The sequence below is a fragment of the Pelodiscus sinensis genome, chromosome 30, assembly GCF_049634645.1.
Source record: "Pelodiscus sinensis isolate JC-2024 chromosome 30, ASM4963464v1, whole genome shotgun sequence".
Classification (NCBI taxonomy): domain Eukaryota; kingdom Metazoa; phylum Chordata; order Testudines; family Trionychidae; genus Pelodiscus; species Pelodiscus sinensis.
This window is the reverse complement of record NC_134740.1, coordinates 13,564,445-13,588,410: the sequence shown is the minus strand read 5'-3', so window position 1 is coordinate 13,588,410 and position 23,966 is coordinate 13,564,445. Positions and strand designations below refer to the sequence as shown.

Below are 23,966 nucleotides of genomic sequence, written 5' to 3'. Positions count from 1 at the left end.
TAAATACCGGAATCCATGGCCTTTTGGATTGTTAGAATCCTATGGCTGTGAAATGTATCAAAACGGACCAGGAATTTGGTAGAGCCCTAACCATTAGACTTGAGAAAAAGTGCAATTACACTAGTGATGTTGTGTGAATTGCACTAGGGCCTTGTTAGCTACAAAGCTGGGGAGATATAATTGACAGAGTGGGAGAGAGCCTGACATATACCTGTCTTAGAAAGCATGAAGATGGGAGGTGACTCCGAGGGAGCATTTACACCGTGTAAATCAAAGGGAAGCCCCTTTTCTAAAGGCAGATCAAATGAACCTTCAGGCAACTAAAAGACAGAGAATCCAAAGAGAAAACCTAGTTTCTGCTGGAAGAGGAGAGCCAAGAACCTCAGCAGAAGAGACTTAGTCCAGGAAGTTGAGCCTAAGCGGAGTCTGTGCTTTGGTTACAAGTGAGCACAATTTCCTGATGGCCAACACCAAACAGAGGCTGTGGTAGCCAGGTGACGCCGGTGTGGTCTTCTGACAGAGTTTGTGCTTTGTTAATAATAATAACTGTGTGTTCTGTGTTAATAATAATGTTCACACGCATACAGAATGGGAGGTGACGGTCTAGGAAGGAGTCCTGCAGAAAGGGATCTAGGGGTCAGAATGGATCGCAAGCTAAATATGAGTCAACAGTGCAAAGTTGTTGCAAAGGTAAACCTCATTCTGGCTCTGGACATGAATTGTAATAGGCGATAAGGAGACATTCAAACCCTTGATGGTTTCATTGTCTATTTATTGCTTATTCCCGGATGGTTCAGTGGAGATTTGGATTCTCTTTCAACCTGTCTGCAACAGATACAACAAAACCGTTTTTTAAATTATTTTAATTAAGACCTTGTGATCTTCAAACCCCCTCTCATCCCTGTAATTTCATTCTTATATTTCACCCTCCTTGCATCCTTTTTAATGTTCCTTTCTATCATTGTAACTCAGACTTGATTTGCCAAAAAAGCAACATGACTCTGGGCTGCATTAACAGGAGTGTTGTGAGCAAGACACGAGAAGTCATTCTTCCGCTCTACTCTGCACTGATTAGCCCTCAGTTGAAGTATTGGAGTATTGCGTTCAGTTCTGGGCACCACATTGCAAGAAAGTTGTGGAGAAACTGGAGAAGGTCCAGAGAAGAGCAGCAAAAAGGTCTAGAAAACATGACCCATGAGGGAATGCTGAAAGAAATGGGCTTGTTTAGCTTGGAAAAGAGAAGACTGAGAGGGGACATGAGAGCTGTTTTCAAGTATCTAAAAGGGTGTTACAAGAAGGAGGGAGAAAAATTGTTCTCCTTGGCCTCTGAGGACAGGACAAGAAGCAATGGGCTTAAACTGCAGCAAGGAAATTAGGTTGGACTTCCTATCGGTCAGGGTGGTGAAAAACTGGAATAAATTACTTACGGAGGTTGTGGAATCTCCTTCACTGGAGAGATTTAAGAGCAAGATCTTCTTGACCCTCCCTTAGCCGTTCTTGCTGCTGTATCGTTATCCCATGGTCATCATGTCGTGCAGACAGCCCCTCTCTGGTTAGATTTGCCCCTCAACTCGGTTCTGTCACTTCCTCAAACCCACCCTCCAACGAGCTGTATTTTATCATAGCGATGAATTGAACGTCCGGACACAGGTCCCTCTTTACCAACGGGGCAACTATGGGTGATTTGACCCAACTTGGCAATTTTTGGCATAAACTGATACATTGCGAGGGGATGAAAATTAGTCCATTTCCGATGGAACCCTTGCAAACGGTTAGAGACATCTACGTTAATTCCCACGGACGCTGTGTAAGGGCATTCGACTGCACTGAAAAATCTCGGTCCATGATTGACCTTCATGCAGTTCATTTATTCTGACTCCTAAAACAGGGCACAATTCTGGCCATGAAGTGCCCTTCTGATGCTCCGTCATGACAGCTGAGGGGATGTGATAGGAGAGAAAGACATGGTCTGGCCTGTCCTTCCACTGTTTGGCTGCCAGAGAAATGCACTGTTGTGGTATCTATCGCTTTGCTATGTCTAGGAGTAGTTTACATGGGTGGGGGATAGTTTTCCTTCGTACAGCCACTCAGCAGAGATTCTAATGCCGCCCAGCTAATTAGCAGAGCACCCACTGCTAGGTTTTTCATTTCTATGGGTGGTGCACATTCGCACATGCCTCAGTGCACATGAAGTTATTCATTAGTTCGAACTAGCGGGGTAATGTATGCATACCGCACTTGCAAATGAAGCCCGGGATTTGAATTTCCCGGGCTTCATTTGCATAAGCGGGGAGCCGCCATTTTTAAAACCCTGCTGGTTCGAACCCCGTGCAGCGCGGCTACACGGGGCTCGAACTAGGTAGTTCGGACTAGGATTCCTATTCCGAACTACCGGTACACCTCGTTCCACGAGGCGTACAGATAGTTCATATTAGAAGCCTAATCCGAACTATCTAGTCCGTTCCGCGTGTAGCTGCGCGGCATGGGGTTCGCACTAGCCGGCTTTTAAAAATGGCGGCGCCGGCTTTATGCTAATGAAGCCCGGGAAATTCAAATCCCGGGCTTCATTAGCAAGTTCGGTATGCATACATTACCCCCCAAGTTCAAACTAGGGGGGTAATGTAGACATACCCTCAGTCTTCTCTTTTCCAATCTAAAGAAGCCCAATTCTTTCCGCCTTCCCTCATACGTCATGTTTTCTAGACCTTTTTGCTGCTCTTCTCTGGACCCTCTCCAATTTCTCCACATCTTTCCTGAACTGTGGTGCCCAGAACTGGACACAGTACTCCAACTGAGGTCTAATCAGTACAGAGTAGAGCGGAAGAATGACTCCTCGTGTCTTGCTCACAACACTCCTGTTAATGCAGCCCAGAGTCATGTTGCTTTTTTGGCAAATCAAATCTGAGTTACAATGATAGAAAGGAACATTAAAAGGGATGCAAGGAGGGTGAAGTTTGAGAATGAAAATACGGGGATAAGAGGAGAGTTGAAGATCACAAGGTCTTAATTAAAATAAAACAGTTAAAAAATAGTTTTGTTGTATCTGTTGCAGGCAGGTTGAAAGAGAATCCAAGTCTCCAACGAACCGTCAGGGAATAGACAATAAATAGACAATGAAGAGGGGTGAAGATAGAGATTTTTCTAAACCATTAAGGGTTTGAATGTCTCCTTATCTCCTATTATAATTCATCTCCAGAATCAGGTTTTGCTTTTTTTTTTTTGCAACAGCGTCACGCTGTTGACTCATATTTAGTTTGTCGTTCACTCTGACCCCTAGATCCCTTTCTGCAGGACTCCTTCCTAGACTGTCACCTCCCATTCTCTGTGTGTGAACATTATTATTATTAACACAGAACACACAGTTATTATTATTATTAACAAAGCACAAACTCTGTCAAAAGACCACACCGGCGTCACCTGGCTACCACAACCTGTGTTTGGCATTGGCCACTAGGAAATGTTGCTCACCTGAAACCAAAGCACAGACTCCGCTTAAAGCGTTGAGATTTTCTTTTTCCAGGTTCAACTGCCCGGACTAAGATTCCTCTGCTGAGGTTCTTGGCTCTCCTCTTCCAGCAGAAACTGGGTTTTCTCCTTGAATTTTCTGTGTTTTCATTGCCTGAACGCGCATTTGGTCTGCCTTTTGAAAAGGGGCTTCCCTTTGATTTACGCAGTGTAAATGCTCCCTTGGATTCCTGTTATGTCTTCATGCTAAGACAGTTACCTGTCAACCTCTTTCCCAGTTGGTTAATTATATCTCCCCAGCTTTGTAGCTAACAAGGTCTAGTGGGACTTGCACAATGTGACTTGTGTAATTTCCCTTTTTCTCAAGTCTGCTAGGGCTCTACCGAATTCCTGGTCCGTTTTGATACTTTTTACAGCCATAGGATTCTAACAATCCAAAAGGCCATGGATTCCGGTATTTAAAGCTGCAAATTCACAGTGTTGTGACCATGGAAGTCCAGCCCCAAATGTGCGTAATGGAGGGATGTGAGGTTATAGTAAGGCAGCCGCAAGATTGTTATCCTTACTTCTGCGCTGCTGCTGGCTGAGCTGGGTGGCTGGAAAGCAGCAGCTGCTGGCCGGGATCCCAGCTCTGCAGGCCGTGCTGCCGGCAGCAGCAGTACACAGATAGGAGTGACAATACCAGGCCATGGAACGCTTATCTCTGCCCTGCTGCCCTCTGACCTGGGCTATCGTCCAGCAGCCACTGCTTTGCAGACATCCTCAAGACAGCCCCACCGCCAGCAGCACTATAGATGGAAGGGTGGCCTGGCAGGGCTATTTCACCCTCACTTCTGCAGCTGGATGAGGTTCTTATAGGGGGGTCTCTTATGAGCTCCAGAGCACCCTGTGCAGAGGAAGTGGACATCCCGTTTCTCCCCAGCCCCATCAGGACTAGCAGGTGGAACCTGGTGGATTCTAGTGCCTCCTAGGCCAGCCCCCCTCACCTTATGTCTCTTTGGCCGTAGGCTCTGAACTCGGGGGTTAAAGGGACCTTGGGCTGGCTTCACCAAAATGAGTCTTTAACTGCACCACCCTGTGTGGTTGCTCACACTACCCAGATGTCAGGCCAGCTCTCCTCCACCTCTAGTGACCATCTCCCCGTGCCGGGTCTCCTCACTCCTCTGCTGCCTTCAGAGCTAGCCTGCCCCATTCCCATTCCTGTGTCCTCTAGTGGGCTCACCTTGCACAATTGCATCTTTCCTCATGTCTTACCGATTGCCATGTGTGCCCTGTCCTGCATTAGCGCCATAGGGAGCCAAGCTGTGGACCAGCAGGATTGCAGCAGGACAGGCTGCAGCTGGATCTGCAGGAGCGGTGACCGTTGAAAGTGTCCCTGCAGGTCCCCCTCTGCCGGGTGCATGTTGCTTGCTGTGGGATCTTTTTCCCATGGAAATCCCAAGATGGAGGGCACTACGATGGAAGCCTGCTGAGTCGCCAGGCTCTGATTCGCAGAGGCACCTAAGGGAGTTTGGCACCCAAATCCCTTTGTAATGGGAGATAGATGATTAACTTCACCAGGTCCCTTGGAAGATTCTTCCAAGTGTACTGAAATGCCACCCACCTCTTCAGCTCCCCTGTTTCTGGCCTAGCCTTGGGGAGTTCTCAGTGACTGAGTCAGCTGTGACATCACAGGGGTTCAACAACTTTATGTGTGATCTGGATGAGGAGATGGGTCGCACCCTCAGCAAGTTTGAGGATGACACTAAGCTGGGGGGAGAGGTAGATACGCTGGAGGGCAGGGAGAGGGTCCAGAGTGACACAGACAAATTGGAGGATTGGGCCACAAGAAATCTGATGAGGTTCAACAAGAACAAGTGCAGAGTCCTGCCCTTGGGAGGGAAGAATCCCAAACATTGGTACAGGGTGGGGACCGACTGGCTAAGCAGCAGTTCAGCAGAAATGGAGCTGAGGTTACAATGGATGAGAAGGTGGGATGAGTCCACAGTGCCCTTGACAGAACCGTGACCAGCAATATCCTCATTGTGGCACTAGTGGTAGCTGACCAGCCCCATGACACCCCCATGAGATTCTTCTTGGCTACAAGGGCACCCTGTTGACTCATCTCCAACTTCACATCCACTGTCATCCCCAGGTCCTTTTCTGAAGAAGTGCCCCAGCCTGTATCAGTGTTTGGGATTCTTCCGCCCCAATGCAAGACTCTACACTTGCCCTTGTTAAACCTCATCAGATTTCTGTTGGCCCACCAGGGACACTTTGGAAAATAAGGCCAAGGCACCTAAAATCACCAGAATGTTTCTGAGCTGATTAACAAGGGTCATCAGAGAAGGACTGGCCACCATGTTGTGCTTGCTACAGAAGGCAACAAAAAGTTTGTTTAGAAAAAGGAGCAGAAATGGTCTTAGCCCCCAAAGGGTCCTAAGCAGGAATATTTTTGGAGAGCCCTCTCTTATCGGTGATGTCTTATGACAGGAAACCAATAAAACCTTACGGTTTGCCCTACTTACACATTGTAAGAAGTCTGTTCTTGGGGACAGACAGGCTTTCCATCTCCTTCAGTCTCGGAAGAAACCTCTCTAAATCTCAAACAAATAAACAGAGAGAAAAACCCCTTTCCCAGTCTGAAATTCCCACCTGCATTGTTATTGGCTGACCACCCGATACCTGGCTAGCTACAGGAGACATAGTTAACCCGTTAGTCACCAGATACTGGTCAGCCTTCCTGCTTATAACAGGCACGCTTCTGTAAAAGTTGCAACAGACATTTCCTTTATGCTGAAGCAGCAAGATGTAGAATGGAGTTCGGTGCACACCCAGGGCAGATGTGTAATCACTGTACACCCATGGAGTTCTAAATTGGCCCATGTGTGACACTCTCCTCCACAGAGAGTGGCCCGTGTTCTTGTGTTGGGTAACAAACATGCTAATACTGGTTGGACCTCCCTGGTCCAGCATCCTCCGGACCTCACCAGTCATGGAGGAAGGATTTTCCTGGATCAGGGATGGTCATTTCTGGCCCCCTGCCAATGGCCTCTCCAGTCCTGGCCTGGCCGGCGAGCCTCCCAACCAGCTTCCTGCCCCGCTGATCCCCCCGGGCAGTCACAGCTGCCCTCGCACCAAACCCTGCTGGGCAGACCCACTTCCATGCGTGGGGAACACCCTCATCAGCTCCCTGCGGACAGACCACTGCCCTGCCGGCTCCACAGGGCTCCCCACTGCTGGAACCCACCGGGAAATTCTGGTCCTGTCACAACCCTGCACTTACACATCAGAATGGTGTCGGAGCCAAAGGCCTTTAGACCTGGCACCAGACACAGGCTGCCAAGTCTCAGGAACGAGGAGATTTTGGAAAGTGAGGCCGAGGCACCTAAATCACTAAAACGTTACCTGAGCTGATTAGCCAGGGTCATCGGAGGGGGACTTGCATGTGCTTGCTAGAGAGGGCAACAGGAAGTTTGTTTAGAAAAAGTAGGAGAGCTGGTCGGAATCCCAAGCAACTGCTCAAGCTGTACGTGCTTAACCCCAACTTTAACTGTGATGACACTTTCACAGTTGTCTAAGGGAGCTGGAAGAGATCCTGGTGTCTAAATCACTTAGGCAGCCTTGGAAATCTCAGCCGTAACATTTATTCCTGGAGGGAGGGACTGTCTCTTGGAGACGGGAAGTTTGGTACTACCGGCGTTGTTTAAGAATGAATCAGACACTAACGTTTCCTTGCTCGTTAGGTTCTCCATGCAGACATGCGTCAAGAGACTACCCCTTCCTGTGGAAGGATATATAATGATCCAGAAAAGAGTCTCCCCGTTTGGCAGTGTCCGGGGGCATCTAACCAGACATGGGGACAGAGACGCATTTGCTGTTCTACCTTGTGATGTTCTGTGTCCTGGGAACACCGAGGCAGGTGAATGCGGGGGGTGAGGAACTGGACTGATCGACCCAGATCCTGGTCCCAAAATCTTCGTGAGGAGAAGACATCAGAGACCCAAGCTTGTGACAGACCCACCTCAGAGGTAAAATAACCTTCCCTCTGTTTGTTCCCAGAAACTCATTCTTTTTGATGCAACGTAAGTTTGTCCAGGAATTAACACCATGGGAAACCAAGGGCAGGTTTGTCTCTCAAACTCCCAGCCGAAACAAAACGAATTGGGGGAAAATATCACTTCTATCCTAGCTCTGAACCTACCTCCCTACCAGCGCACGAGATGACCACTTCACCGCCCTGACAGTCCGTGTCTTCCCACTGGCTGGGAGGTGGTGTTATCCCTGCTCCCCAGACGGGGCCCTGACACACAGCGGGATGGACTTAGAGACGTATATTGGGCACCGAACTATACAATCACTCCTAGTGAGGCTTGATATCTATAAATGGCCAGACGACCCTTCTCTGAAAACTTCCACGCAGTGTGCAGCAGCGGTCAAAAAGGCAAATAGGATGCTAGGAATTATTAAGAAAGGGTTAGAAAATAAGACCCAGAATAACTTACTGCCCCTGTATAAAACTATAGTACACCCACATCTGGAATACTGTGTACAGATGTGGTCTCCTCACCTCAAAAAAGATATTTTGGCCTTGGAAAGGGTTCAGAAAAGGGCAACTGAAATGATTAGGGGTTTGGAACGGGTCCCATATGAGGAGAGGTTAAAGCGACTGGGACTTTTCAGTTTAGAAAAGAGGAGACTGAGGGGGGATATGATAGAGGTCTATAAAATCATGAGTGGTGCGGAGAGGGCCGATAAAGAAAAGTTATTTATTAGTTCCCATAATAGAAGAACTAGAGGACACCAAATGAAATGAATGGGCAGCAGGTTTAAAACTAATAAAAGAAAGTTCTTCTTCACACAGCGCGTAGTCAACCTGTGGAACTCCTTGCCAGAGGAGGCTGTGAAGGCTAGAACTATAACAGAGTTTAAAGAGAAGCTAGATAATTTCACGGAGGTTAGGTCCATAAAAGGCTATTAGCCAGGGGACAGAAATGGTGTCCCTGGCCTCTGTTTGTCAGAGGCTGGAGATGGATGGCAGGAGATAAATTGCTTGATCATTGTCTTTGGTCCACCCTCTCTGGGGCACCTGGTGCTGGCCACTGTCGGCAGACAGGACACTGGGCTAGATGGACCTTTGGTCTGATGCATTACGGCCGTTCTTATGTTATGTTCTTATGTAGGAAGCACAGGCATCACACACATGGGTAATCCAGCCTGAACATCACACGGAGTTGGTGACAAAGGTGGGAAATGAACCAACATCTCCAAAGTCCAAGGCGAGTTTCTAACGGCTGGAGGAGCCTTCATAGAAGCACAGGGTTGGAAAAGCCCTCAGAAGTTCATCACCTCCAGCCCCCTTGCTTCCTCTCCCAGCATCCCGGCTGTGTTTCTCACCAACGGTGACCTAGCTGGGGGCACGAGAAGGTTCGTGAGAGGAGTTGAGGACAGCGGAGCTGATATTTGTTGCTGGGCTCAGTGGTGGGGAGCAGGCACTGGCAGAACAGGGGATGGGGTTCACCCAATGCCAGTGATTATTATTCATGTTGAAGCTTTTCCTAGTTTTTAACTCTTTGCATTATTACGACGGCGGGAAATTCAGCAAGGAGAGGGAGTAGCAGGGTTGGGACCAGGCTGAGGACAGAGGTGACAGGGGGGTTCCCAACAGGGGCTCCCAGCAGTGAACACTGGGACCCCTGTGAGGTCCAGGGGGTCCAAGAACTGGGGGTGCAAGGGGCAGGGTGCAAGCTGCTCTGAGAATCCAGCGGAGATGCACAGTGACGACAGAGACGGAGAGGAGGATGAGAAGCCCCTGGCCACAGGGGAGGCCAACCCACAAGTGCAGGGCTCCATCCATGCACAGAAGCCATTGAACAGAGGGGAGGACTGCCCCACAGCCGGGCACTCCCCCTCCTCCTTGCAGCCCAGATTTCAGGTCTCCGCTCTGGGCAACCTCCCTGGCACCTTACACCTATGCAGATGTCTCCATCCCCACGGCCACGCTGGAAGTCACGGTCCCGCTCGCCCACCCCCATGATGGCTGGGGACAGAGAGCACCCTGCTCCGCCGTGGGGCTGGCGACCATGTCCCCACATGCACAAGTGGGGCAGGAGGCTGCCCAACCCATGGATGATTTGTTGTTCATTTCAGCCTGTCCGCTGACATTGACAGGCACCAATATCGACCATCTGAAGTCGAACCCTGCTGAAAATTCCAAGGCAGGCTCCAGGCAGGAGCTGTCCCCGGACCCATGAAATCAAAGGGGTCCACCCTGGGAGCCAGCAGAAAAGTTTTTGTTTAATTGTTGCCATTGCTGGAGGGGAGAGAAGAGAATTATGCGTAGAACAAACCCTGTGCAGAATCGGGTTTTATTAGCACTTAATCAGCTTCAGTCAATTTGTCCGGGAAAAGGTCTCACCTCGCCCAGCTTATCTCTCGAAATACTCATAATGGGGAGGCATCATGGGCGGATGTGATCGTTGTAACCTAAGAGAGAGACAGAGTTCATATTTTAACTGAATATAAAGATAGAAGAGCAGAACGGCCAGACTGGGTCAGACCAAAGGTCCATCCAGCCCAGATCTGTCCACAGTGGCCAATGCCAAGTGCCCCAGAGGGAATGAACAGAACAGGGAATCATCCAGCGACCTCTTCCCTCTCACGCATTCCCAACCCCTGACACACAAAGGACAGGGATACGCTTCTTGCCCATCCTGGCTAATAGCCACAGATGGACCTAACCTCCATGAATTTATCTAGTTCTTTCTAGAACATTGTTAAAGTCCTGGTCTTCACAATATCCTCTGGCAGGGAGTTCCACAGGTTGACGGTCTGTTGTGTGAAGAAAAACGTCCTTTGGTTTCTTTTAAACCTGCTGTCTCTTCATGTCATTGGGTGACCTCCTAGTTTTGAGCTTATGAGAATAAGTCAATAACTTTTTCTTCTTCACTTTTACCACCCCAGTCATGATTTTATCGACCTCTATCAGACGCCACCTTAGTCTCCTCTATTCTAAACTGAAATATCTCCGTCTTTCTTCCCATGGGACTCCTTCCAAACCTTCTCATCATCTTTCTTGCAATTTTCTGAACCTTTGCCAATGCCAAGAGATCTTTTTTTGAGATAAGGAGACCACGTCTGTAGGCAGGATTCGAGATGTGGGCGTCCCATGGCTTTATGCAGAGGCAATACGATATTCTCTGTCTTGTTCTCTGCCCCTTTCGTAATGATTCCTACCGTTCTCTTTGGTTTTTCCAACAGCTGCTGCACACGGTGAGCATGTTTTCAGGGAACGATCTATGACGACTTCAAGATCTCTCTGTGTCCTTTTCTCTGCAGCCATCGCACCACGTGCCGAGGAAGACAATGTCCAACGGAAGCACCGTGACCGAGTTCCTGCTCCTGGGGTTCTCCGACGTACGGGAGCTGCAGATTCTGCACTTTGTGGTGTTTCTGGCGATTTACCTGGTAGGCCTGATTGGGAATCTTCTCATCATCTCAGCTGTCGCTGTCAACCACCATCTGCACACCCCCATGTACTTCTTCCTGGGGAACCTGTCCATCCTAGACCTCAGCTCCATTTCCGTAACCGTCCCCAAATCCATGGCTAACTCCCTCCTGGACACCAGGGTGATTTCTTACTCTGCCTGTGTTGCCCAAGTCTTTCTTTTTTTCATTTTCACTTCAACTGATCTTCACTTGCTCACCATCATGGCCTACGACCGATACGTGGCCATCTGCCACCCTCTGCACTACGAGAGAGTGATGAACAGGAGAGTTTGTGTCTTCATGGCCACTGGTGCCTGGCTCGCTGGTATTATCTACGCTGCCCTGCACACTGGGAACACCTTCAGATTATCCTTCTGCCGGGCCAACGCCATCAACCAGTTCTTCTGTGAAATCCCACAGCTCCTCAAGCTGGCCTGCTCCGACTCCTACCGCAGTGAAGTTGGGGTTACGGCCTTTGGTGCGGTTTTGGCTTTTACTTGCTTTGTTTTGATCATTGTGTCTTATGTTCAGATCTTCAGAGCAGTGCTGAGAATCCCCTCGGAGCAGGGCCGGCACAAAGCCTTCTCCACCTGCCTCCCCCACCTCACCGTAGTCTCCTTGTTCCTGAGCACGGGCTTCTTCGCCTACCTGAAACCCACCTCCAGCGCTCCGTCAGGCCTGGATCTGGCAGTGGGCGTTCTCTATGCCGTGATGCCTCCAGTCATGAATCCGATCCTCTACAGCCTGAGGAACAGGGAGCTCAAAGCTGCATTGAAGAAACTGTTTGGGTGGAGGTTAGTCTCCAAATATTAAAATGTCCTTCATCCGCCCTGGGCCATGATTTCATTTGGCGTTATCAGCGGAGGACCAGGACACGGTGCAATAGGTTCATGATGGAGGTAAATCCAGATTAACTGCCTTGAATGAAATCCTAGTTAGTTACGGAAGGATCAGGCCAGTGAGGATACAATCAGAATCTATGTATATATGATATATGGTTGTGACTACTTTCTTCCACTATTTGATCTGAGGAAGTGGGTCTGGCCCACGAAAGCTCATCATCTAATAAACCATCTTGTTAGTCTTTAAAGTGCTACATTGTCCTGCATTTAGAATCTATGTAGGTATTCTTAAATCTTTCTGTGCATCTCTGTCTCATTTTATATATTGATACTGTGATAAACTCCATCCTACCCGACTGTTATACTTAAACAAAGGCAGTATGCCACATTTATAGAGAATACAACAGTAGCATATGCATTTCTGTCCCTCACAAACACAAACACCATACACACAGGGTACGTCTAAACTACATGCCTCCATCGACGGAGGCATGTAGATTAGACAGATCGGCAGAGGGAAATGAAGCCGTGATTAAAATAATCGCGGCTTCATTTAAATTTAAATGGCTGCCCCGCTCTGCCGATCAGCTGTTTGTCGGTACATCGGGGCAGTCTGGACGCGCCGTGTCAACAAAGAAGCCTTTCTTGATCGGCACAGGTAAACCTGGTTTCACGAGGCATACCTGTGCCGATCAAGAAAGGCTTCTTTGTCGGCGCGTCATGTCCAGACTGCCCCGATCTGCCGACAAACAGCTGATCGGCAGAGCAGGGCAGCCATTTAAATTTAAATGAAGCTGCGATTTTTTAATCGCGGCTTCATTTCCCTCTGCCGATCTGTCTAATCTACATGCCTCCAGAGTCTGGATCAACTTAGTGATCAGCCAGATCGATCACAGAGGGGGAGCCGGGCTCTGTCAGTCGCGATCCGATGCTCTCCTGGAGTTGGTGTCAAGATGAACCTAAAGTTCCATAGCAAAGCACCCTGCTTTTATAATCCTTTTTCCTTTTTAAGTCTATGGATTTCACTGTGCCAGTCTGTTTCCAGTGTGTTATCTTTATCAGTTATGTCTTATGACCAGTACCTAGAAATATGCCACCCACTACATTACGTGGTCCTCATAAGGGGCAGGGCCTGGCTGCGGCTGGCAGGTGGGTCATGACTAGGTGGCTTCCTAGTTAGTGGCATAAGAACTTTGTCGGTATCCCAGTTAACTTCCTGTGGCCCCAACTCTATCGACCATTTCTTTTGTGATCTTGTTCCTCTGATACGTACCTCCTGCAATGACCCTCAGATGATGGAAACTCTGGCTTTCGCATTCATCTTAATTGTCTTGCTGGTCTTGTTCCTGCTCACCGTGATGTCCTATGTCTTCATCATCACCACCATCCTGAGGATCCCTTCCACCAGCGGGCAGCAAAAGCCCTTTTCCACCTATGCCTCTGTGATGGCGCGTTGGGGGTCCCCCGTCTCCTGCACCCCGAAATGGCACAAACAGACTGCACCAGCCAGTGGAATAGAGGAAGTTTATTGCCTCTCCAGGATACAGCACAGATGGAATCTGGTCACAGAGCTGGGCTAGGATGCCTCAGGCCCCCTTGAGATGGGGGAGACTGGGCCCCTAAACTCCAGCCCCTTTCCCTAGGCTGTCTCCTCCATGCTCCCAGACAGCAACTAACTAACCCTCTTCCAGCCCTGCCCCCCAGCCAGGGCAGCATTCTCCCTTCCTTTGTTCCTCTCCATGGGGGGTGTCTGGTTCAACAAGTTTGGCATCACCTTTGCATAGTGAGGTTTTCCCTGCTGGGTCTTGCTCCAGACAGCAGGGGTCACCACAGCCCAGCAAGTACCCCCACTACGTCACAGCCTCCCACCTCATCGTGGTGAGCATCTACTGCAAAATGCTGCTCATTGTCTACATGTTCCCAGCCAGTGACCAACTGGGGGACATGAAAAAAGTTCTCTCTGTTGCCTACACAGTCCTGACCCCGCTGGCCAATCCCCTCATCTATAGCCTGAGAAACAAAGAGATGAAGGAATCCCTGAGAAAAGCTAGGAAGAAATTCTTATTTGAATGATTCCAAAATCAAATTGAGAGGAGAGGAGAGGAAAGATCACATGGGCTGAAATAGGGCATAAACCAAAGTGCATTCAAGTCCAAGGACCTGTTTCCATTAGATCCATTGGGTTCCATGTCATGCCCTTATAGAGTCACAGACATGGGAGGTCTCTAAAAATCAGTTATCCCCAATTTTTAGAACCCATCATTTTTTCCACATTGGTAGCAGTGGACTTGCCGGGAGAATTCCCCTAGTTTCACATGGAGCACGATTCTCAGAGCATGTTACCAACAAAGCGATGGACCCTTGACGGCTCTTCTGGGATATGATGTTCTATTTACAAGGAATATGAAGGAACCGACTGTGCTAGGGAAGGAAAATGGAGTGTCCCACCTAGATCCTCATCCCTGGACTGCTGAATGATGAGATAGTAGAGAGACTCCAGTTGAGACCTGCCTTAGAGCTAAATCAATCTTAACGTCTCTGCTCCTTCAAGTTTGAGGATTTTGTAGCTATGTAAATTGGCTGCCCTACTTGTCCCTGGGGAACCCAAGGGGAATTTGGTAAGGGTCCTTCTCAAACTCACTAACCGAAACAAAGGGACTTAATTTTGAAAGTGAAAAAAGCCATCAGCTATCATGCTAGCTCCTGACTTCTGGAAGAGGTGACCCTTCCCATAAATCATAGAATTCTAGAACTAGAAGGGACCTCGAGAGGTCATCGAGTCCAGTCCCCTGCCCTCACAGCAGGACCAAGCGCCATCTAGATCATGTTTCAGGCAGTCTATGAGGAGGCATGCTATGATGCAGCAAAGCATGCAAGGAGATGTGACCATAGCACATAGAATTCATAGAACCCCAGGGCTGGAAGAGACCTCAGGGGGTCATCAAGTCCAGCCCTCTGCCCAAGACAGGACTAATCCCAACTAAATCAACCCAGCCAGGGCTTTGTGAAGCTGAGACTTAAACACCTCTAGGGATGGAGATTTCAACCCCTCCTTAGGGAACCCATTCCAGTGCTTCCCCACCCTCCTAGTGAAAACGTTTTTCCTAACAGCCAACCTAGATCTCTCCCACTAAACTTGAGCCCATTGCTCCTTGTTCTCTCATCTGTCACTACTGAGAACAGCCTCTCTCCAGCCGCTTTAGAACCTCCCTTCAGGAAGTTGAAGGCTGCTCTCAAATCCCCCCTCACTCTTCTCCTCTACAAACTAAACAAACCCAAATCCCTCAGTCCCTGCTCGTAGGTCATGTGCTCCAGCCCCCCGATCATTTTGGTTGCCCTCTGCTGGATCCTTTCCAAAGCATCTACATCCTTCTGTTGTGGGTGTCCAGAACTGGATACAATACTCCAGGGCTGGCCTCACAAGAGCCCAATAAAGGGGAATAATCACTTCTCTAGATCTGCTGGCAATGTTCCTCCTAATGCAACCTAATATGCCATTAGCTGTCTTAGCTACAGGGGTACCCTGTTCACTCATTTCCAGCTTGTCATCCACTCCAAAACTGCTAATTAACCAGCTGGTCCCCAGCTTGTAAGAATGCTTGGGATTCTTCTGTCTACACTTATCCTTGCTGACCCTCATCAGATTTCTTTTGGCACAATCCTCTAATCTATCTAGGTCAGTCTGGACCCTCTCCCTGCCCTACAGGGTAACTACCTCTCCCCCTAGCTAAGTGTCATCTGCAAACTTGCTTAGAGTGCAATCCATGCCCTCATACACATGACACGGAGCTCCATTTTGATACCTGTCTTTACCCACAAACTGGACTGGGAGCTTGAATTGGAACAAATCTTTAATGTCAAAAGTGTGGGGGGGAGCGGGGGAGCTATCTAAGGTGGGTTTGACATCACCTCTTGGCCTCACTCCCCACACAAGCTCCTGGAAAGACCTGAGGAACAAAACCTTGACTGAGAGAAGTGCTGGTCACAGGTACAAACCATTGTAGGCTGTGCATGGAAAGTTGGTGGACTGATTATATCATGAATCAGGATGAGAAACTGCTGAGTCAGATCCTATCCTCCTAGTACTTTAGACTTACTTTTCATTTTTATTATTTGCTAGATAATCTCCTTTGACCTGTTTGCTATCCCCTAGCATCACTTTGTATCTTTCTGTAGTTAATAATAAGGCTTTGTCTTAACCAGTGTGTTTGAATGAGGTGTCTGGGGAAAATCCCAGCTTGGATCACAGAAGCTAGTCATGCAGATCCGCCATACTTTGAAGAGCAGGCAACACTCCTAATCTGCACAGAGTAAAGAGGGAGAATGGCTTCTCGAGTTCCAGAATCATGGTTGGTTTGTTTTGTTTTGTTTTCATTTTTGTGAGGCCTCCAACGATTTTTCTGTGGCTCTGCAGCCCACAGATTCACCCTCTCCCCCCCCCCCCCCGATCTAAATGGAAAGTCCAGGAAGTGAGGTGACCATCCCCACAGTCCCATCATGGGCATTAAACTGGGTGTGGAGTGAATCCTAGATACTGTGTAGCCTATAAATCTCCCCTTTCTAATCAAAACTCATGTTTGGCCAATACATGTCCTGACTACGGGTGTGGAACAGATGGGGACGTACACCTGGGAGATTTGCCACCCTTGAATTTGTGCTTGTTGCCTTGAATTTGTGCTTGTCGTCCTACAAATCAACTCCCTCCACTGCCCTCATAGCGACCAACAACCTGGCACCAGTCGTAACCTTTGAAGGCTTTATCATAGCTCTGATCTTGGAACTATCTGCGACCCAACAGCAGGGCTGGGATCAGAAGCACTTGAGTGCAGAGCTGTTGGGCAAATGCCAAGGGAGGAGGCCACAGCCAGGCCACGTAAGAGACAACTTAGGTGAGAGAACTGAGGGGACCCAGATGTCCACCTGCCCAGCTCACAGCCCTGAGAATGCCACAACATCTTAGCTCTTGTTCAATCTCCAGCCCTTTTTTTGGGATCCATCCTGCCCTTCTCTGGGGAGTGGAAAATCACTTCCTTAAAGTCCTTGTCTACGGTTGTTATTATTGGTTATTTCCCCCTCATTCCCTTCTCCTGCCCCCTATTTGCTGGTCTTTCATCGGGCTGCAGGGAGCCTGTCCTTTTCTTGTGCCTGGCTTGTATCCATGCTTACAAAATGCTTTCCCCAGACCCATTGCCAAGCCAGGTTCTCTCTTCTGTCTGCCTCTGCAGGCCTGGCATAGCCAGCCAGTATCCACTGCCTCCACCCTGCCTTCCCAAGGTCACAATCATCACTGAACCCACCCCTCCATCAGCCAGGCTCTGACCGCTTCCTGTTACAGCCCATGAGTTTATATGGTGTCAATGAGCCAATCAGGGACTCCTAAATCCAGAGTCAGTCAAATTCCTTCAGTGGGCAGGACTTCCTTTGAGTTTCAACCACCACAGATTGGAGAGAAGGGTGACTACTAGATATAAAGGCAGCCCTGTGGGAATGCAGGTGCTTAGCACTTTGTAGACCTGGGTTCAAATCCCCAGGTATTCCTGCTAGTTGTATTGCCTATTAAAATTCTTCTATAAATACAATTGTATGCTTGATAGTCAAAGGAGCCTTGAATATGAAATTCAATGTAATGAACAGCTAGGTTAAAACTGGTCTTTGAGAGGTGTTAAGGTGCTGTGAATATCTTACTTCTTCACTGAATAGATAAATGATGGCAGATATTGGAGAATAGCATGGCCCAGGAATGATAGGGCTTGAAGATGTGTCAGCTTGATGTAGGTGTGGCTATGTGTCCTCTTCCAAGATAAGGCATTGGCTACCTGCTTCTGGGGGATAGGTGATGGTAAAATAAAAGTGTGAGATCAATCAGAAGTATTGAGACCATCTTTGATTCAGCTCTTTTGCCCTACAGCAGCTTCCCAAGAAGCCCCAACCCAACTAAATTCAACTCAACTCAGCTCAACCCAAACCAACCCAACACAGCCAAACCAACCCAACCCAACCCAGCACACAGTCAGCCTATGGAACCCCTTGCCACAGGAGGTTGTAAAGGTCAGGACTTCAACAGAGTTCAAAAAAGAACTAGATAAAGTCATGGAGGAAAGGTCCATCAATGGCTATAAAGTCTGTTTGTCAGAAGCTGGGAATGGGTGACGGGAGGGATCATCAGGTGGTTCCTTGTTCTGTTCACTCCCTCTGCGGCAGCTGGTATCAGCTGCTGTGGGCAGGGATCGGGGGTGGCTCAACCAACTCTGAGCCAGTGCGTGGATCTCCATCTACCAGATTTGCACTGTCCCCTTAGAGTCCTGCACCAAGAATCGTGCCTCCTTTCTCCTGCATTGACCTGATGTCATTTCCAGAGCCTGTTCTCGCTCCACATTGGAGAAGGCTTCCGGTCCCAGGGGCCGAAACAAGGAGTTGGCTGGCCTGGGCCTCTGGCCATCCTCAGTTTTCTGGCCCAGGCTGCCCCCAAGCCATGCGCTCGAGGACTCCAGGAGCCCAGCTCCATGGCCTGGAACCTGGAACCCCTCAGACACCTGACACGAACTGGTGGACGTGGGGCTTGCAGGCCATGGCACTGGGCTCCCACTGCAGGCAGGGACCCTGGCCTATGATCCAGGATCCAAGGATGTTGGAGAGAAGAGTTTCTGGGAGTCAGAAACCAAATCCAGAATCAGAAACCAAATCCAGAAACTGCAGGGATAACGCTGGGACAGGGAGGATGCAGGAAGCGTCTCTCCAGGGCAGGGCTGGAGCGACCAGCACTGCAGGGCAGGAATGGGGCCTGCCAATGGGAGTTCGAAGCCAGTTCCGCCCTGCCTCTCACCCGCATCCCATGAAGGGCGCGTTTCGCTTCAAATCTTCAGGGGAACCGCCCGGGGAAGGGGGAGGCGTGTCGCTCAGCCCAGGCCACAGTGGTCGGCCGGCTCTGGGCCCCAGGGAAGGAGAGCTCTGGACCGGCCACCGTGAGCCCCCAGAGCTGCCCCCCAGCGAGTGTGACTCCTCCGAAGGAAGAGAACGTTGAACCCACCGGGCAGAGCACCTTCCCTACTGATGGGGCCAGGTTCTCCCCCAGCCGGGACAGAGGGCAGCCCCCCAGAGGCCACGCCTGAATGGAGGCCTGTGGGTTGAAGTGTCCCCACCCTCATTTGGGGTGCAGGTGGGGGAAGAAGGTTTCTCTCTGGCTCGACTCCCAGGCCATGGGCTGGAAACACCTTTCAGGGCCAGTTCCCGGCTGCGGGGGATAAATGTCGTCCCCCTATCAAAGCTCCAAAAGCCACCGGCCCCCCTCCGGACAGAGGTTCTGTGGCGCTGTCTGGGTCGACCTCGCGTGAGGCCCGGCCTGAGCTCTCAGCCTGTTTTCTTCGGCCCCCACGTCACAGGGACCCGCCCTGAGCCAGCGACATGATGGGTCCCTTGGTGGGTGCTCCCCAGAGCTGCTGATGCAAAGTGTGTGTGGGTGGGGTGAGGAGGAAGCTCACTATAAGATAATTAGGCAGCATTAACGAAGAACCAGGCTGCTTCAAACCAGTGAGGGGTCCGGAGCCCTCGACCGCTCTAGGCCAGGACAGCGCTGTGACTATCAGTGTCTGAAGCTGGCCCAAGCTGCGATCAGCTCCAGAGGTAGGAAGAGCTTTAGTCCTGCATCCCTGGTCCTGCCCCGTCCCACCCAGTCTGCCCCCGGGGGCATAGGGAGCAAGTCTGGGGAGCTGGTCCCCATCTGTCAGGGGCTGTCAGGGGCTGCCAGAGACCCAGCCACGCTGGGGATGTGAGGCTGGGCTGGAGACACAGCAGATGGACAAAGGAGAGATGGGCCAGGACGGATGGACACGGAGATGAGCCAGTGTAGCCAGACAGGAACCCCCCTGTAACATCCATTTTTGCTTGCCTGGAGCATACAGGGCACACAGAGCAGAAGGCTGCTGTGACCGTGAATGGCTGTAAACAGAGATACGCCAATTGCTGACCAAGAGGCTGCTAAGGAGTGCCCTTGACTTAACCCATATTGATACGAACACACAGCCGTCCGCGGGGGGAGGAATCTCTCACCCAATAAAAAATGTCCAGTACTCACAATTTAGTTATCTCTCTTGCAAGTGTAAATTAAGTTGAAACTTGCTTGTAAGAACTGGCGTCACAAAACGGACCAGTACAATTTGGCATCTTAAGATAAGAAAGAGGATACGGGCCCATAGGGGTATAAAGATGGGTCCAGCAGCACATTTACTCTGAGCGTCAATCTACCATCTATCTGCTGGTCGGGTTAGGTGTTTGATCTCCCGAGGTTCCACGAGGACGCCCACCTCGTATTCGTCTTTCCTAGGAATTGAGAGACCGGCCCTGGCTTGACCCGCTGGAGTCGAGAGGCACAGAAGGGGGTAAAACTTGTACCTGGATGTGTCCTTTGTCTTAAGTGTACACATAGACTTAGAGCTCTTTAAAGATTAAGCTGTCACTTGGTACCATTATTTCTATTTTCTATCTTTATTTTCTTCGTAACTATTTTTTAAAATCTATATTTGCTAGCAGTTAAGAAATAGAGCAATAGCCATTGTAACCATATGCCTTTATAAGTCTTTTTAATAAACCTGTAACTGTTTAAGTTTTAACCTGACTCCTTCAGTTGCTGTAACAGAACCAAGCACAATTTAAAAGAACTTCAGCCGGTCTTAAGGGACAGGTATAGGAAGAGCTTGGGCGTTTGGATCGTGTCACTCCCAGGTGACAGATCCGTTGGGGCATCTCTCAGTCTTTCCCAGACTGCCGGCTGCGAAGGGATTCTGCATCCTAGCAGCTAAAATCTAAGGTGTAATAAGCTCTTCCTATATAACGGGGCATCTGTTGGCCTGTTGGCTGCCCTCTGCGACGGGACCCCGGTCCTAGCAGTAAAGACACGGACGTTAAACCTTTTCTCGGAAACACACACACACACAGAGGACTGAGGACACTGGGCAGGTAAATGCCTCCCACACCAGGACACCTCCCCCTGAGCACTACGGTGAGTTTTCGGGGGCCATGAGATGGGGGGTGATTGACATGCCGGGAGTACCAGCCCCAGAGCTGCAAGGGGGGTCTCTTTGCAAGTGTGTGTTTGATCAAACATCCGGAGCAGCCCTGAGTCCTCTGTTACCAATGTGGGAATAAAAAGACTCGCCCTAGAAACAGGGAAACCGATCTCGTTGGGTTCTGTTCCGTGAATAGCGGCCTGCGTTGGCTGCAAAGTGCAGAACAGCGGTGAAAAGCGTGGCTGATCTGTGCGGTCAAAACGTTTTCAGGTTCCCAATGCCTGCAGTGTTTTTCTACTGTCCCAGGCGCCTCCCTGAAAAATGGGCTCCCCAGGAACCCCCCTTTTCTTTGAAATAAGTGAATGGAAAATAGTGGCCCGCCCGAAATGAGATGTTTCACTGGACACCCGCGTGGCCACGTTCCTGTTCTCCAAGAAGGTCGCAGGGCTGAACCGCCTCGCCCTGTGGCACTGGGGTCTGTTTCTGCTCCAAAGGGTTACGTCCAGGCTGCTAAATCACAGAGCGTAGAGCTAAGTGGCTGTCTCACCAGCAATGAATCCTCCGCCCCAGGCTTTTCAAGCTGGGAAGAGTCAAAGCCCCCAGCCAAGGGCTGTCCGTCTGGACTCGGTCCAACCACACGGAGGCGGTTGGTGCTGTCAGAGCCCAGATCTGCTCTTCTAGCTCTGTGTCCGCCCTGTGACGCTGTTTTCAGTACCAAGGACAGGGGAGACTGAGAGAGGGGGGAAACTGAGGCAGAGGGTGGGAACAGCCATAGGTCACACTGCAGGGCAGCTTTTCAGACAGGGCGAGTGTGAGAGTTTCACACCCATGTGCACAGCCGGTGGGTGGAGCCCAGAGGGGGTGCCGCTGGGCCAGCGCTGTTGTGTTCGGATGTGTAGTGTCACTCCACATGACAGCGTTGAACCCGGCCCAAGATTGTCAGCTGGGGCAATCGGAGGCAGCATCACAGATGATACCAGAGCTGGGCACATGGACACCAGCAGGGTCACTCACCGTCCCTAGTGAGTAGTGGGGCAGGCGCTGGGCAGGGTGGACACCCCCACATGAGAAGTGGCTGCAGGGAATCGGGACGGCTCCGTGTATCACCCTGATCCCCACCCCGTCTGTAAGAACATCGGAATGGCCAGACTGGGGCAGACCAAAGGTTCATCCCGCCCAGTGTCCTGTCGGCCCGCAGTGGCCAGTGCCAGGTGCCACAGAGGGAGAGAACAGAACAGGGAACCATCCAGTGACCTCTCCCCTGTCACCCATTCCCAGCCCTGACAATCAGAGGCCAGGGACCCAATCCCTACCCATACCGGCTAATAGCCATTGATGGACCGAACCTTCATGAATTTATCTGGCTCTTCTTTGAACCTTTTAAAATCCTGGTCTTCACAATATCATGTGGCACACAGTTCCACAGGTTGACTGTGTGTTGTGTGAAGAAAAACTTCCTTTGGTTTCTTTTAAATCTGCTGCCTCTTCATTTCATTTGGGGAACTCCTAGTACTTACATTATGAGAACAAGTCAATAACTTTTACTTCTTCACTTTTACCACTCCAGTCACAATTTTATCGACCTCTATCAGATCCCGCCCTTAGTCTCCTCTTCTCTAAACTGAAAAGTCTCCGTCTTTCTTCCATTGGGACCCGTTGCAAAGTTCTCATCATTTTTGTTGCCCTTTTCTGAACCTTTCCCAATGCCAAAGTATCTTTTCTGAGATGAGGTGACAGGTCTGTAGGCAGGATTCGAGATGTGGGCATCCCATGGTTTTAGAGAGGCAATACGATATTCTCTGTCTTGTTCTCTGTCCCTTTCTTAATTATTCCTAACGTTCTGTTTGGTTTTTTTTGATAGCTGCTGCACACAAGGTCGTGTTTTCAGAGAACGATCGATGATGAATCCAAGATCTCTCTGTGTTCTTTTCTCCGCAGCCATCGCAGCACGTGCCGAGGAAGACAATGTCCAACGGAAGCACCGTGACCGAGTTCCTGCTCCTGGGGTTCTCCGACGTGCGGGAGCTGCAGATTCTGCACTTTTTGGTGTTTCTGGTGATTTACTTGGCAGGCCTGATGGGGAATCTTCTCATCATCTCAGCTGTAGCACTCGACCATCATCTCCACACCCCCATGTACTTCTTCCTGGGGAACCTGTCGATCCTAGACCTCGGCGCCATCTCCGTCACCATCCCCAAATCCATGGCCAACTCCCTCCTGGACACCAGGTCAATTTCCTACCATGCCTGTGTCGCCCAAGTCTTTCTCTTTGTCCTCTTCTCTTCTACTGATTTTGCCCTTCTCACCGTCATGGCCTATGACCGATACATGGCCATCTGCCGACCTCTGCACTACGAGCAAGTGATGAACAGGAGAGCTTGTGTTCATATGGTCACCGGAGCCTGGCTCTCTGGTATCGTCTACGCTGCCCTGCACACCGAGAACACCTTCTGGTTTCCCTTCTGCCAGGCCAACGACATCAACCAGTTCTTCTGTGAAATCCCCCAGCTGCTCAGGCTGGCCTGCTCCGACTCCTACCGCAGTGAGCTTGGGGTTATGGCCTTTGGTGCAGTTTTGGCTTTTAATTGCTTTGCTTTTATCCTTGTGTCTTATGTGCAGATCTTCAAAGCGGTGCTGAGAATCCCCTCGGAGCAGGGCCGGCACAAAGCCTTCTCCACCTGCCTCCCCCACCTCGCTGTGATCTCCTTGTTCCTCAGCACAGGCTGCATCGCCAACCTGAAACCCACCTCCAGCGCTCCGTCAGGCCTGGATCTTGCGCTTAGTATTCTCTACACCATTGTGCCTCCAGTCATGAATCCGGTCCTCTACAGCATGAGGAACAGGGAACTCAAAGAAGCATTGAAGAAACTGTTTAAGTGGAGATTACTCTCCAGGAAATAAAACGTCCTTCATCCGTCCTGGGTCACGATTTCATTTGGCGTTATCAACGGAGGACCAGATTGTAACCTTGGGAGCACAAGGTGCAATTGTTATGCTTAAACGAAGCACACGCGATCTTTTATAGAGGAAAAGGCAGTATATCACATTTCTTGAGACTACAATAGTAGCAAATCCCAAATCAGACACAGTGGAAAGACACAGAGACTTGTTGGGAACATATCAACTTGCACAGGCGCTCACTGATGGATCTCAAAGTAGCTCTTCCCCTACAAAACAATATGAGGAACCA

General features: G+C 49.9%; 2 protein-coding genes across 2 annotated transcripts; both read left to right on the top strand.

The window, feature by feature from the left end:
* Positions 1 to 10,809: 10,809 nt before the first annotated feature.
* LOC102451849 (olfactory receptor 14A16-like) lies at positions 10,810 to 11,745 on the top strand. Its single transcript, XM_006132677.2, has one exon. The coding sequence runs from the start codon at positions 10,810 to 10,812 to the stop codon at positions 11,743 to 11,745; it is 936 nt and encodes a 311-aa protein (XP_006132739.2).
* A 10,996-nt stretch (positions 11,746 to 22,741) lies between these two features.
* LOC142821310 (olfactory receptor 14A16-like) lies at positions 22,742 to 23,677 on the top strand. The gene has a single exon (XM_075912184.1). The coding sequence runs from the start codon at positions 22,742 to 22,744 to the stop codon at positions 23,675 to 23,677; it is 936 nt and encodes a 311-aa protein (XP_075768299.1).
* Positions 23,678 to 23,966: the final 289 nt, after the last annotated feature.